This window comes from Ascaphus truei, chromosome 13, assembly GCF_040206685.1.
Source record: "Ascaphus truei isolate aAscTru1 chromosome 13, aAscTru1.hap1, whole genome shotgun sequence".
Taxonomy (NCBI): Eukaryota; Metazoa; Chordata; class Amphibia; order Anura; family Ascaphidae; genus Ascaphus; species Ascaphus truei.
Genome location: NC_134495.1, coordinates 25544402 through 25557847, shown reverse-complemented (window position 1 = coordinate 25557847; position 13446 = coordinate 25544402). Strand labels below are relative to the sequence as shown.

The following is a 13446-nucleotide window of genomic DNA, read 5'->3' as shown; positions in this document are numbered from 1 at the left end:
TCACACAACCTCCCTCGTTTAGGCCAGTGTCTGTGTACAAAAGCAGATGTCGCACATTTTTGACCCCTTTAAACATGGACTATTTTTATGCGATACCTCTATTTGCACTTTCAGAACAGAGAAAATATTTTCTTTGCCAGTTTTTTGGCTTCTAGCTTTTCTTAAGCAATGTGGCCTACAAACCCCACTATAACCCATAATATTAGGTTACGTAATGTTCCTCATTTCTGCTTCCAGTTTCTCATGTATTTGTGGAGTGGCTCACAGCTGCACAGCAACTCACATAAAGTGCTTCTAAATATTAACTTCTTGGGCACCCCATACATGTCACGCTCCATAGCATACCATGCTATTGATTTGTTTCTCAACGGGGTTCCTATGAGCCCATGTATCCGCAGGCACCCCTAAAGGGTTCCCTGCAATTTTCAGGTCATATGAAGATTGTACCAAATATAGAAGAATTAAAAATGCATTTGATCTCAGACACGCTATTAGAAAAGGTTGGGATCCTTACAATGCATCTGATCTCAGATGTGCTATTAGAGAGGGTTGGGGTTCCTTACAATGCATCTGATCTCAGACACACTATTAGAGAGGATTGAAGTTCACAATATAATTATAGGGTTTCATAACCAAAAAAACCACTGGGCTATATCATTGTTTTGTTTCCTCTTCTCTACACAGTGGAGGAAATAACCATGGCCCAGTATACAATGGATAGGGTCTACCTTGATGTGGTTGCAGCTCGACATGTTTTGACCAAAACATTGAACTAAATGACCCATACTTATAAAAAAACATAGTCAAATAATTTGTCATATTAGATGTGCATTTGGGGCTTCTTTGTTTACTGTTGTGGTTTCCCAAGTAATTTTTCATCACTGAGCCATTCCGTACTGTTTACGGTGTATATAAAATATGCAAATGAATTGTGAATGGCTGTCCTGTCTCTTACATGTCCTCACATCATACATCCGAAATGTCTCCTAAAAATGGCATATAAAACTTGAAAGCTTGTTCTCTACCATATGTTTTTAAAAAATTACCTGCAATTTATTATTTGAATTGTACATTGGTGAGGCATTAGACATGGTAAAAATAAATAGTGGGCCTGCCTCTATATATGTGCTAAAAGCGGGTTTCTTTTACAAAAAAAAATGTTTTGAATAATTTAAACTTTAATGTTTTTGTCACATTCAGGGGATGTCACAAGAGCTGTCCCTGACTCGTAAGCTTCTGTCAAGGTTTGATTTCAGCCATTGCTTTTGGAGATGCTTGACTGCAATTTATAACTGAAGTAGAGGTCTATTTTGTTCTGGTTTTGCTGACTGTCTGACAGAGCCGGCCAATCATTTGAACAGCCATCCTACTTGGTTCAAACCAAATAGGACAAAAGAAACCAGACAAACCATTATCAAAATAAACCAATGGCAAGTGCACTGTAAAAGAAAATAAAGTGCACTTAAAATGGAAGGTTAATATAAAGAAATCCATGTGGGGGAGGGATACAGAGCAGAGCACTCCACCTGTCGCCCACTGGGAGGCAAATTCTGGAACCAACCCTAAAGTAACGGAAGTCGAGGACTTCCTCATCCATTTCTGATGTTGGGGGGCAGGATTAAACTATGCCGATGTTGTACATACATGTGACCCTAAAGTCACAATATCTATGGTACTGTTAAAGGTTTAGAAATGTGAAATGGCCTATATGAATTTAAGCTTTTATGCTGCATGGAAGTCCTGGGTATACATTGCTAATGAGTAGATATTTGTTTTGTTACGATATGCATGGCAGTTCACACGCGAGATCAGTTGTGGTATAATTTTGCACATAATTCACTCTTGGCCAGTGTCTTGTTTTAAGTAATTGACACCTTTACCCTTTCATTGCAAATGGATTTGATAGTTTAAAGGGCAATTCACTCAGTTGCATTTAATTCTATGATCCTTTTAGCATTGATTTATATCCTTTAACTCGGCATGAAAAGGACAAACACTCACCCTATAGAAGGAGAGCCTATTTACATCTTAGGGGGTAATCACTTTAAACTAAATGTACCGAGCCGACTGGCTATAAAGACCAATATTTGTCTTTTGGAAGAAGTGTGAAATAACATTACTATGTTTGGCAACTGTGCACCATTAATTTACCCTCTGGGAATGCTCCTTGGCAGTGAGGTGAGATTTCCGACCTGTAAAAGTACACTTAATCTGAACTAAACAGTGTGAGGATATCTGGAGAGCCGTTTGCTTCCATTTGATTTACTGGTCACATCCATTACTGTGGTGTGGGTAAAGATTGTGGTATCTTATTTTTTTTTTGTCACAAAGTCCTTTCTTTGTGCAAAAAAAAAACGGCAAGGGAAACTGCATCTAGTGCTCTCTACAGGTTAAAGAAAGCAAGGTATTTGTTACCAGGAGAACTGCACATGAGTACATTCCTGGGAGCAACAAAGTATTACTTGTTAAAATGGATTTGAGGCAAAAGTTGACAGTGTGTGCTTATTTGCATGTCATTACCCAGAATCCCTAGCTGCAGTGAAAACACTGTTTGCTAAGAGATAATGGGGAAAGGCAGGGTTGCAGACCTGTCTGAGACCTGAAAGTGCTCACAAGTTATATTTTTTTGCTCTAGTACTAGTTTAGAAAGGGATTTGACAGCGTGTTTATGGCCCAAATGTCATGCCAATGCTGGTTGTCCGTAGTTAGGAGTTGCGCCGTGTGAAAAAAAACAAAAAAAAAAACAACTACCACCCACTGTGATTATATTGTTTACATGTGTGGTCTTTTATGATCGGAAAAGGTAATTTGCAAAATAAGTGCATATTTCCATTGTGGGTAATAGCTTTTTTTCTTCAATTGTAACGGTATATTTTCATAGTAAATACATTATCCAAATGGTAAAGCAGAGAAACCGTAATGGTACAGGTATGGTGAAAGGGTACAGTTGATACAATACAGCATTAACCAGCACTTCCCACACCGTCGATAACCGAATTCCTTGCAACTTCTTGTGCTCTCCGGTCTTAAATCCACACCCCCTCGATACCGAAACAATACTGGAAAAAAAGACAACAGACGTGGTGTCCATGTTGCAAACTAAATGGCATCTGCTTTACTGGGCGAGAAGTGCAGGTTTAGGGCAACCTATTGGACAATTCCATATCCCTTGGTCAGGCTTGCCTTAAAGACCCATGTTAGTTGACACGCCGGCTTTTTGCATGCTCTAAAATAAATATTTGTACCTTTTCAACAAATGCATCATGGAGCTTTCTATTGGCATATTATGGTAGGAAAGACAAATGTTTGATATTTAGAAAGATAAATGTGAAATGTTATGGAAGAAAATAATGGTAAGGAAAGAGGAATATCAGAGAGAGACGGGGAAAGGGCCACTTGGTGTCCTTGCCTCTGATCTTTCCATAAAAGAACAATTTGTCTTGCAGCTCTACGCAGTGACTCTGTCCCAGTAAAAGTGAAATATTTCTTGTGTTTTTAAACCATTTAGGTATGTTTTGTCACAGCCATAGCGAGCATGTTTTCATAGCTGCTCTCCTGTCCAGTCTCGCTTCTGACTGTGCAAGCATACGAGCAGCTCTGCCAATCTCCCAAGCAAACAATGTGGCATTTGTTTTGTGAAGGTACTTTCCAAACGGCACTTCTCCAGTCAATGGCTTCCCTACTTGGTGAACTTGTTTCGTATTGTAAGATCTTTTGCTGCTTTTCTCGTCTCTCTTTTTGCAATTACAGGGTCTTACGGGAAGAGTATTTCTCAGGCAAATCCCTAAAAAGTGGGTCTGTGTTTCAGCTCAAGCTCAGTTAGGTTTGCATATAGTATTCAAATAAGTCTGATATCAGACAGTGCACTAAGAGAAATACAAATATTAGCAAAAACAAAAGTAGAAGAGACCTTTTAACAATGCACTCATTAATTACATTTTATTTGTATTCATTGATTCAAAGTATCAATAAATCTCACATTGGCAAAATCAGCCCACATACAAATAGACACAATATAAAATTGCTGGTAGTGTCAGACACCCTCTGGTTTCTCTGATAAATATCACCTGACCTTGAAATAAATGTATACATGTGATTAGTTCAAGGGTGGAATCAAGTGCAAGTAAGGACAGGGAAATATTTCTTTAGCAGCACAATAATGTAAAGGTTTGCAAACCCAGAAGGGAGCAATGTTCCCATTATAAGTAAAGAAGTGTGCTTTATCTATCCAGGTATAGTACCGAAGTAACTGCATACAGTGTATCTTGTTGGTAACACCTTTATTAAGGCCACATCTAAGCACTTATTCTCACCATATAAGCATAAATATGGGATTAATCGTCACCCTATGGGAGGAGAATCGGCAGGAAACAGCAAGATGGTAGAAGATCGCCATCAATAAGGATAGACGCTGTGCGGTAAAAACTGCATGGCAAGCGAAGAGTTGTCCTCCAATGAAAGCCATCCTTCTTAGCTACGTCAGACATCCAAACGGAATATCAAGGACCGGAGCAGGGCAATGACGAGTTTGCTCCTCCAAGCAGTCGTAGTTCTGGTCTTTCTGACGGAGCTAAGAAGGACAGATTGCATTGGGGAACAGCTCTTCACTTGCCATTCAGTGTGTATTGGACTGTGTCCAGTAATTTTATATTGTGTGTTTGTATGTGGGCTGATTTTGCCAATGTGAGATTTATTGATGCTTTTTGATGCAATGAAGACAAATTAAAGGTAGTTTATGAGTGCATTGTCAATAAGGTTCTTTATTTCTCAGCCAATCCTAGTGTTATGATTTTGGTAAATGGTCAACCAATATATAATGGGTGCATATTTTATGTCGAAGACACACACAAGTCTAAAGACTGCACACCATTTTCCATTGTGAAGTGCAAAACGGCCATCATTTGCACTAGAACAGGTCCAACAAATGTTTTACTCGCCATAACTTTGTACCTGGTTTGTAAGCACTACCTGCTTCACAGGGCATGATCACCAATCATGCTCAACCTGCATGGGCCAAAAAGGTCGAATCAGCTGTCTGGGAGTAGGTTTGCTGACCATGCAACTTATTTAATTCAAACATTACTGTAAAAACTGTGTAAAACAACAGACAAACTTATAGGGATCCAAGTTAAAATAGGTAACAAGCAAAAAGTTACACTGTACGTGCTCATTTGCATGTAATTACCCACAATTCCTGACTGCAGTGGAAACATTATACACTAAGATATAATGGGAAAAGGCAGGTTTATGGACCTATCGGAGACATGGATGTGTTCACAAGTGGGTTTTTTTTGTCATTCCTGGTTCTGGATGAGAAATTTGGAAACTAGGTAAGCTCATTTTCGCACCATTCTAAGTATTAAAAAGGGAGCATCAGACAGTCAGACAGTCCAAGTTTTGAGATACCCATAACTGAAAAACTTGGACTGGATGGATCTATTTGGTGTTTCAGAGCAAAGTGTCATTCCTAAAATGTGTGGCCTGCCTTTGCTGAAACATAAAATAGCACAAATTTTTGTGGCATTTTTCCAGGTCCATCGAGGGGAAAAAGCTCCGCTCAATGCATTGAAAACGGTACAAATGGTCTTCCATTTTCTGCATGTGAAAGATTCATATCGTCTTTTTGTTTTTTTGTTTTTTTTTAGCAGTGTGAAAGGTTGCGTCCCAGCCTTTGTTTAAAGAAGCCGCAGCATCAGACCCTGGGAAGAATGGAAGAGGCTTTTGCTGTTCTCTGAACCTTCTTTTTATTAGGTATTCCACATTCAAGTGTACAACAACCAGTTCTCCCAGCGTCATGTCTCCAGCCACAGAGTAGCCAGCAATATCTGCATTAGAAAGTTTGCATCCTTTCACTGAAGTTCCACAGACATCCTCATATCACATAACAGCAACAAGGAGTGCAGAAAAAGACCAACCTCCTATCACATAGCATCAACAAGGAGTGCAGCAGCCCCAGGGAAAGAAACCCCCTCCCTTTTATTACTGGTTAATTTGGACCAAACCAAATTAAGTATACCACACAGGGGAGTTGTCTCCCAAAACTTACACAATTAGCAAACATAATACACTTCACACAACATACAATTTTCTATAGCAAGCCCCCCAAAAAACAGTACCTTTTACAAACATCGCATGCATGTCTTTACTCTGTAAAATAAATGACATTCAGTATCACTTACTTTAATTCTCCCCCCCCCCCCTCCATACCATGGTATAATCCACCCTGGATGGTATGCAGGAAGGAAACGCCCTTTTCCTTTTTAACAGAGCCTGCCCATGGCTATGTAACATCAAACTGTGTTTAACACCAACCAGACCTGTATTGTACTGACTGACCTCAGGACACCACATTAAAAGGTTAGTAAAGTTTCAGGTAAAGGAAACAAAAAAAAGATTGCTGGGCCCAGCAAAATAAAGACAGAGAAAGAAAGATAAAGTGGTGCACTTGATGCTTGAAAGCAAACATGCATTTTAACTTCTACAAAAGTGCAAGCAGCCCTGTCACAAGCAGCAGCTACGTTTAAAATGTTAACAGGGTACACAATGTTTTGCAATGTTATGTCGTATTGTACAGTACTGTACAAAGTAATTTTGAAAACAAAGCTAAATTTGTGTAAAGTACCCACCCCCTTCCAGATCTTTTGGCAGCACAAAAGAATGCAATTCCATATTGAGCTTTGGAGGGTAGTTGCAGTTTTTCTTAGTAGCAGGTGCCAAATGCAATCCCGTAATTTATTTTAATACAGTATTTTTTGCAATGATGTTTGCCATGCTAAAAGTTGTATAGCAACTACCATCTTTTACATGAGCAATACCTATGAGTTTCAAAAGAACGTAATTCTTTCTTAAACACAAATGAACATACTTGAACCAGACCTTTGACGGTGTTCTTTTTTTTTTTTTTTTTCTGGAATTAAGAATTATTTTCATCAGGGACTCTACAACTGGGTGTATTGTTGTTGTCAAGCAGGTATCTAGAACAGGAGTGGCCAATTCCGGCTCTACAGGGCCCACAACAGGCTAGGTATTTGAGTGACCTGTGCTGAAGCAGGGATATCCCCAATACCTGGTCTTTTGGTAGCCCTTGAGGACTGAAGTTGGCCACTTCTGTTCTAGAACATTTATCTAAAAGAAAAAAACTTGATTTTTCCGCACAAAGTGAAATCTATTGTACCATGCCTATCTCTTGAGATTTTTGTTTCCTTATTGAACCTCCTTTTAGTATATTATCTGGAATCCCAATACATGGAGACAGCTTAACTGGACTTGCCTTATCTATCTCAGCCTTGAAAGTTTGGTCTAAGACACCGTACTCATCAATGCACTTTAATAGACAATAATACTTTAATATTGCTGTCTTTATTCATGAGTGTTTTGAACATGTTTGAATTATTAAATGTACTGGAACGTCCAATTTATAAGCTGTCAAGGACAAACCCCGAGTAGTCTGTCAGAGCAAGCTGTCTGCTTTCAAGTTCATACACATCTGAAAAAGTATCCTTGAGGAGCGTTCTGCCTGAAGGTCACGATTAACCAATTCACCGCTATAGGAGTTTGCACATTAGTGCCTTGCAATTCTCTACATCATGTAAAGCAATAGCATTTTCAGTCCCACTTTACCAATTTATTTTTGTTTCTTATTTTCAATTAATTGCCTTTAAATTCCTTTATCTAGACCACACTTTTAATTGTGAATAAAAGGAGAATTGATGGAAACACTTAGTGCTTTTAAATAAGACTTGTTATTTTGAATTTACACACAAAAATACTGTGTTTGCCAGCCATGATTCCTGGAACGTAGGAATCTCTGCGGCATTAATTTCATCAATTAGGAACAAGTCCCTATCAGAAACATTCTCATGATATACCGGTAGATATGGGTCTTTTGCCTTTTTCTGTTTGAACACCTATTTTCAGAAGTTTTCTACTCTGGTTTGTAAATAGGATCAGCCGGATTTAATAAATAATTAAAATGTCTGATGCCTGCACAGTCGCATTCAGTCGTGGTCTATTAACTGCCTAGATTTGAAGATGGGTTAATAGACTGCTACAGGTAAACAGTCAGACAAATACTCAGTACTTTGCTTGAAAGCGTTAACTCTAATATTGTGCAGTTTACATCTGCTTTCCTTATTACTGATTTTAGTCCAGGTTTTTCCACACAACTTTTCAGCCTTGATAAAGTTTCAGCTTGTGCTCCACATTAATCCAGTGTTCTAGTATGAATTCTCTTGTTTACTATTAAATCAGACATGGAAATTTCCCTGCCAGGCATATAACAAGTTGTCCGTGGGGCTTGTGTTTCGCTGTGCTGAGTGACCCGTCAGTCACCGCCGCAGTCAGTCATGGAGCGCCTCATCCTGCTTTAGGAGCATGATATGAAAGCTGAATCGGGCGGTAGTGGTGACTGACGGGTCACTCAGAGCTGCGCCGCTTTAGTGTGTAGCGCTGACGGCAGAAGCATGTGACTGCTGGGGGATGGAGAGAGCCAGCACTGTCTGTCCCTGCTCTCCATGCTGTTTGTCTGTCTGTCTGTCTGTCTCACTGTCTCACTGATAGATGGGAGATAAAAAAAATTAGGAGCCAAGTTGAGCCGGAAGGAGATACTGGAGCATCCGCTGACCATGTGGCCAACTCACCCCCCTCACTTAACAAAACTTTGGCTCCCAAAAATTTGGTTTGCATATTTAGGATTCAGTAACACCCCTAGTGTGTTTGGCATTATGACCTAAATACAGTATTTGGTTGGCAGTTACCATTAGCATCTCTATACTCCTAAATTAAGATGCACCTGTTTAATTAGGTGTATTTGTTGTGCTTTTGAGACCACCTATATAGGCATGTGGCCTACCGCAACTGAAAGCTATATCTGTATAAATGAGCCTGGAGGGAAGAATACTCTGAGATTTAGCAATTCATTTAAGAATGTTTTCAGATATGAAAATGCAGGTGCAGGTTTGGGCTGTGGGAATCTTAGTTGGCAATGATTTGGAAGTATGTGCCACATTGTATACTACAGAAATGCACATCAATTTGATATACTGGAACATCAAACACAACCAAGCAGCAAGTCCTCTGATGGGTATGCCAGTCTCTGGTTGATATCTTTTAGGCCAGGTATCTTTGGTATCCTGGATCTTTGACCTGTTTGCCATCAAGCGCCTGGAGTTAATGGTAGGCATGTGTTGCCATTCTGGAGTCAGCACTGTTCTTAAATCACAGCTGGTTCAGTTTTTGAGCTAGACATTAAAAAAAAAAAAAAGTACAATTTAGCTTTATTCATCTGGACAGCATCATTTAAGCAGGATTGTTCCCCATCGTAACTTTTTAGACTTCGCTGTCATTGAATAAGCATTACTTGGCTCTTAGCTCATAGTTTATAACATATGTAATACTTTCCTTAGCGTAATCTTTCTTTTGTAGCCAACAGTACATTGGTGGTTTTTAACCTTCTTTCTCCTTACATCCACCCTTGTGCTTCCAACATTTTTTTTCCGCAGCTTGATATTTGGGTTCTGCTTTCTGTTCTTGCTATTTTTAAACATTCTCTTCCTCTCTCTAATGGGTTTTAGTTTCGGGACATCTGCGACTTTGCGGCCTGTTGAATAATGAACTGAAAGTTAAGCTTGTGAGATTGTTGGTCAAATACCATGACAAAGTGACAGTGACATTCTTGTATGTTTATCCTGGGTATTTGTTTTCTATAATTTTTTGTTTAAACAGTTTATTGAAATGTTTTTGGTTCATAAAAACGTTGTAAAATATTCCAGCCAAAATTGCACCCAAGAGGCCTCGTGGAGCTACTAACATTATTGGCATGTTGGTGGAGTTTGTATAATTGCATGCAGCTGGATAACTGGACATAACAAACACAAACATTTAACAATGGGAAAACACAGGAAATGTACATTTTACACACACACTGCGTTTCTGTAAATGTCTAACAGCTTTGTTTACACCATATGCAATTATCATTCGTACATAAAGCAGGTTTCTCAACCGGAGTTCCGCGGCATCCAGAGTTGTAGCGGGAGGAACAAATGGTTGCCACAGAATTAACCCATTCTCCCCAAGCACGGAGAAAGCAGGGCAGTTGCTAGGGTACTGGCCAATTTCCTCCATTCTGATTGGCTGCTGGGTAATGCAGCCAATCAGGACGAGGTGTCAAGTGCATGGGGAGCGGGGCAAAGCGGCATGAGCAGGAGAAAACTGGGAGCAGATGCAGGTGGCCATTCATGTGTGGCCTGTGTTTATCTTTTATGCTGTGTATGGCCTGTGGTGTGTGTTCTATTGTCTATCCTCGTTTTTACTGTGTGTCCTTATTTGTGCGAGTGTGTGTAGCCGTTTGCACTATTGCAGGGGTGGCTTTTCAACTGAGCATTGTGAATAGGGATGACGTAGAATGACCCCGAGTCTTATCAGGGGCTTTCCCCTGCTACAAAATATTTGTTCCACGAACTCCTAATTTTTGCCTAATGGGCTACGTTTATGTAAATCAGATGAAGTTTACCATAGTTTAACACAGCGTTTCCCAAACTTTTTTTTCTGTGACCCTGTTATTTTTGAACTTCTCCTTCGTGACCCACTAAAAAATGTTATCACCTATAGGTAAAATAAAACAGTTATGAATGTCCATACAGATTTCATATATTCTCCCAATTCCCTCTATTCTCTCTCTCCCCCCCATTCTCTCTCTGACCTGCACAGAAGCACACAGTCACTGACCTACAGACCAACACCGACACTGACCACGCACAGACACCCACACAGACACAGCTGGCCTGTAGAGACACACACACAGTCACTGATACACACACACGCACGCAGCCACTGACACATACGCACACACAGACACTGATACACACACACACACTGACACAGATACACACACTGACACAGATACACACACACACACACTGATACTGATACACACACACACACACACTGATACACGCACACACACAGCCACTGATACACACACACAGCCACTGATACACTCACACAGGCACTGATACACACACACACACACACACACACACACACACACACACACACACACACACACACACTGATACACACACACACACTGATACACACACACACACTGATACACACACACTCTCCCCTAGACACACACGGTGAATTACAGGCAGCGACGGATGTGAGTGACTGGAGCAGGGGGGGGGGGAGGCGGGGGAGAGAGGAAAGGACGGCGATCCAAGCAGGCGGCTCCACCGCCTCCCCTTGTCCGTCAGCGACTGCGCAGCCACCATTGCCCGCCCCCGTGCCCATCTCCCGCACCAACTGACTAGACAGTGGGTGGGTGGCTGGGAGACAGTGACTGGGTGGGTGGGAGAGAGTGACTGGCTGGGTGACAGTGACTGGGTGACAGTGACTGGGTGGGTGACAGTGACTGGGTGGGTGGGAGACAGTGACTGGGTGGGTGGGTGGGAGAGGGTGACTGGGTGACAGTGACTGGGTGACAGTGACTGGGTGACAGTGACTGGGTGACAGTGACTGGGTGACAGTGACTGGGTGGGTGGGTGACGGTGACTGGGTGACAGTGACTGGGTGACAGTGACTGGGTGACAGTGACTGGGTAACAGTGACTGGGTAACAGTGACTGGGTGGGTGGGTGACGGTGACTGGGTGACAGTGACTGGGTGACAGTGACTGGGTAACAGTGACTGGGTAACAGTGACTGGGTGGGTGGGTGACAGTGACTGGGTGACAGTGACTGGGTAACAGTGACTGGGTAACAGTGACTGGGTGGGTAGGAGAGAGTGACTGGGTGACAGTGACTGGGTGGGTGACAGTGACTGGGTGGGTAGGTGGGTGACAGTAACTGGGTGGGTAGGTGGGAGACAGTAACTGGGTGGGTAGGTGGGAGACAGTGACTGGGTGGGAGACAGTGACTGGGTGGGAGACAGTGACTGGGTGGGAGACAGTGACTGGGTGGGAGACAGTGACTGGGTGGGAGACAGTGACTGGGTGGGAGACAGTGACTGGGTGGGAGACAGTGACTGGGTGGGTGACAGTGACTGGGTGGGTAGGTGAATGGGTGGGTAGGTGAGTGGGTGACTGGGTGGGTGGGTGACAGTGACTGGGTGGGGTGACTTACCTTGCCGCCGGACGCTTTCCCCTGCTGCCCCGGATATCCCCGCGGCAGCTGCCCGGACGGGAGGTGGGCTTGGGGGCGCGGGAGGTGGGCTCGGGAGGGGGGGGGCATGGGAGGTGTGCTCGGGGGGAACGCGGGAAGCTGGCAGCGGGGGGAAGCGGGCTGCAGTAGGAACTAGTACTTCCCCCTTCGTCCCACGTTGGGAGCGGGGGGGGAGCCGCTGCTTGCCCTGCGCATGTGCGCGGGACCGCAGGGGAATCGCGCCAATTTTTTTTTTAACTTGGGGGGGGGGGGGGCTTACCGCGCGGCCAGACTCGCTGCGACCCGGCAATTTTGGTTCTGTGGCCCGGTGCCGGGTCGCGACCCACCATTTGGGAAACGCTGGTTTAACAGATAGCGCCAAGGCAGAGCGAATGAAGCCAGATAACACCAGCAACTTAATTGCATTCTCTAGCACAGAATATAAATCATGTTCTCCTATATATGCCCATGGGATGCATAAGACTTCACTTGGTAGCTTTTTGATTTAAAATAGAAGAAATTGTCATGGTGTTTCTGTTGTTGATTTATAATACATTGCATCTCCAGGACAATACTGGTGAATAACAACTGTTATTCTCTCTATAGAGCTTTTAATGTGCTACAGATAGTAGTGTGACACAACCTTTGTATTCAGTTTAATGTTGTCCTTGTGTACTTCTCATGTGGGTGCTGTTTTGTGCGCCAAGTAATGAAAAAATAAATGTTAAACAAAAGCCATAAATTGTTGTGGCAAATGTTGGAAAGCCATCTATCTTTATAATTCCCATTTATTTAGACTTTAATTGTAGTTGTGTTTTGAAGTTGTAATCTATGGGAACAGGAGTTTTATAGTGTTTAAAATTGTTTCATGGATTGAGGTAATAAAACTAGCAATTTTCAAATATAGCCATACATCTGTTTGTGTTTTGTAAGTAGTTATCACCTAATGTAGATTAGTTGAATATCGCCTATTAGTTATTGCTACCTTTCATCACATGCAGTTATGTAACTGGAGTAATTTGGCAACATTTTATTAGGGTTTTCAGTCATTCGTGAAATTGACATTTGCAGTAGAATGAATATTACAATTGTAGAAACAATTGAACTACATAGTTAGCTATTCATCTGTTATTCATATAGTATATTTTAAGCAGTCAATAAATTAGTTCATTCTTTTTCCTCCATCAGGTGCAGTATTTCTGTTTGAACCACACAAAAGATACCGTCTTAAGATGGCCTTACCAAGGAAAGGTGGGTTGGTCCCAGAGTGCATGTGGTACAAGGGCAAAGCCGGGTATGAATATTTG

At 42.0% G+C, this 13446-nt stretch overlaps 1 protein-coding gene across 8 annotated transcripts in view; it reads left to right on the top strand.

The window, feature by feature from the left end:
- The window catches only part of TPST2 (tyrosylprotein sulfotransferase 2), a 59518-nt gene that overhangs the window by 26311 nt on the left and 19761 nt on the right, over positions 1-13446 (top strand). For 3 of the 8 annotated variants that reach the window (XM_075568971.1, XM_075568970.1, XM_075568976.1), the window contains one exon: positions 13328-13390. The exons of 1 other annotated variant lie outside the window; for it this stretch is intronic. Coding sequence is in view for 1 of the 7 variants with exons in the window: in XM_075568970.1 (XP_075425085.1) it covers positions 13328-13390 (63 nt within the window). In the remaining 6 variants the exon portion in view is untranslated. Of the gene's footprint in view, positions 1-5645; positions 5752-6238; positions 6358-13327; positions 13391-13446 lie in introns of all 8 variants that reach the window. 4 more of the 8 variants (XM_075568973.1, XM_075568975.1, XM_075568974.1 and 1 more) reach the window with 3 other exon arrangements.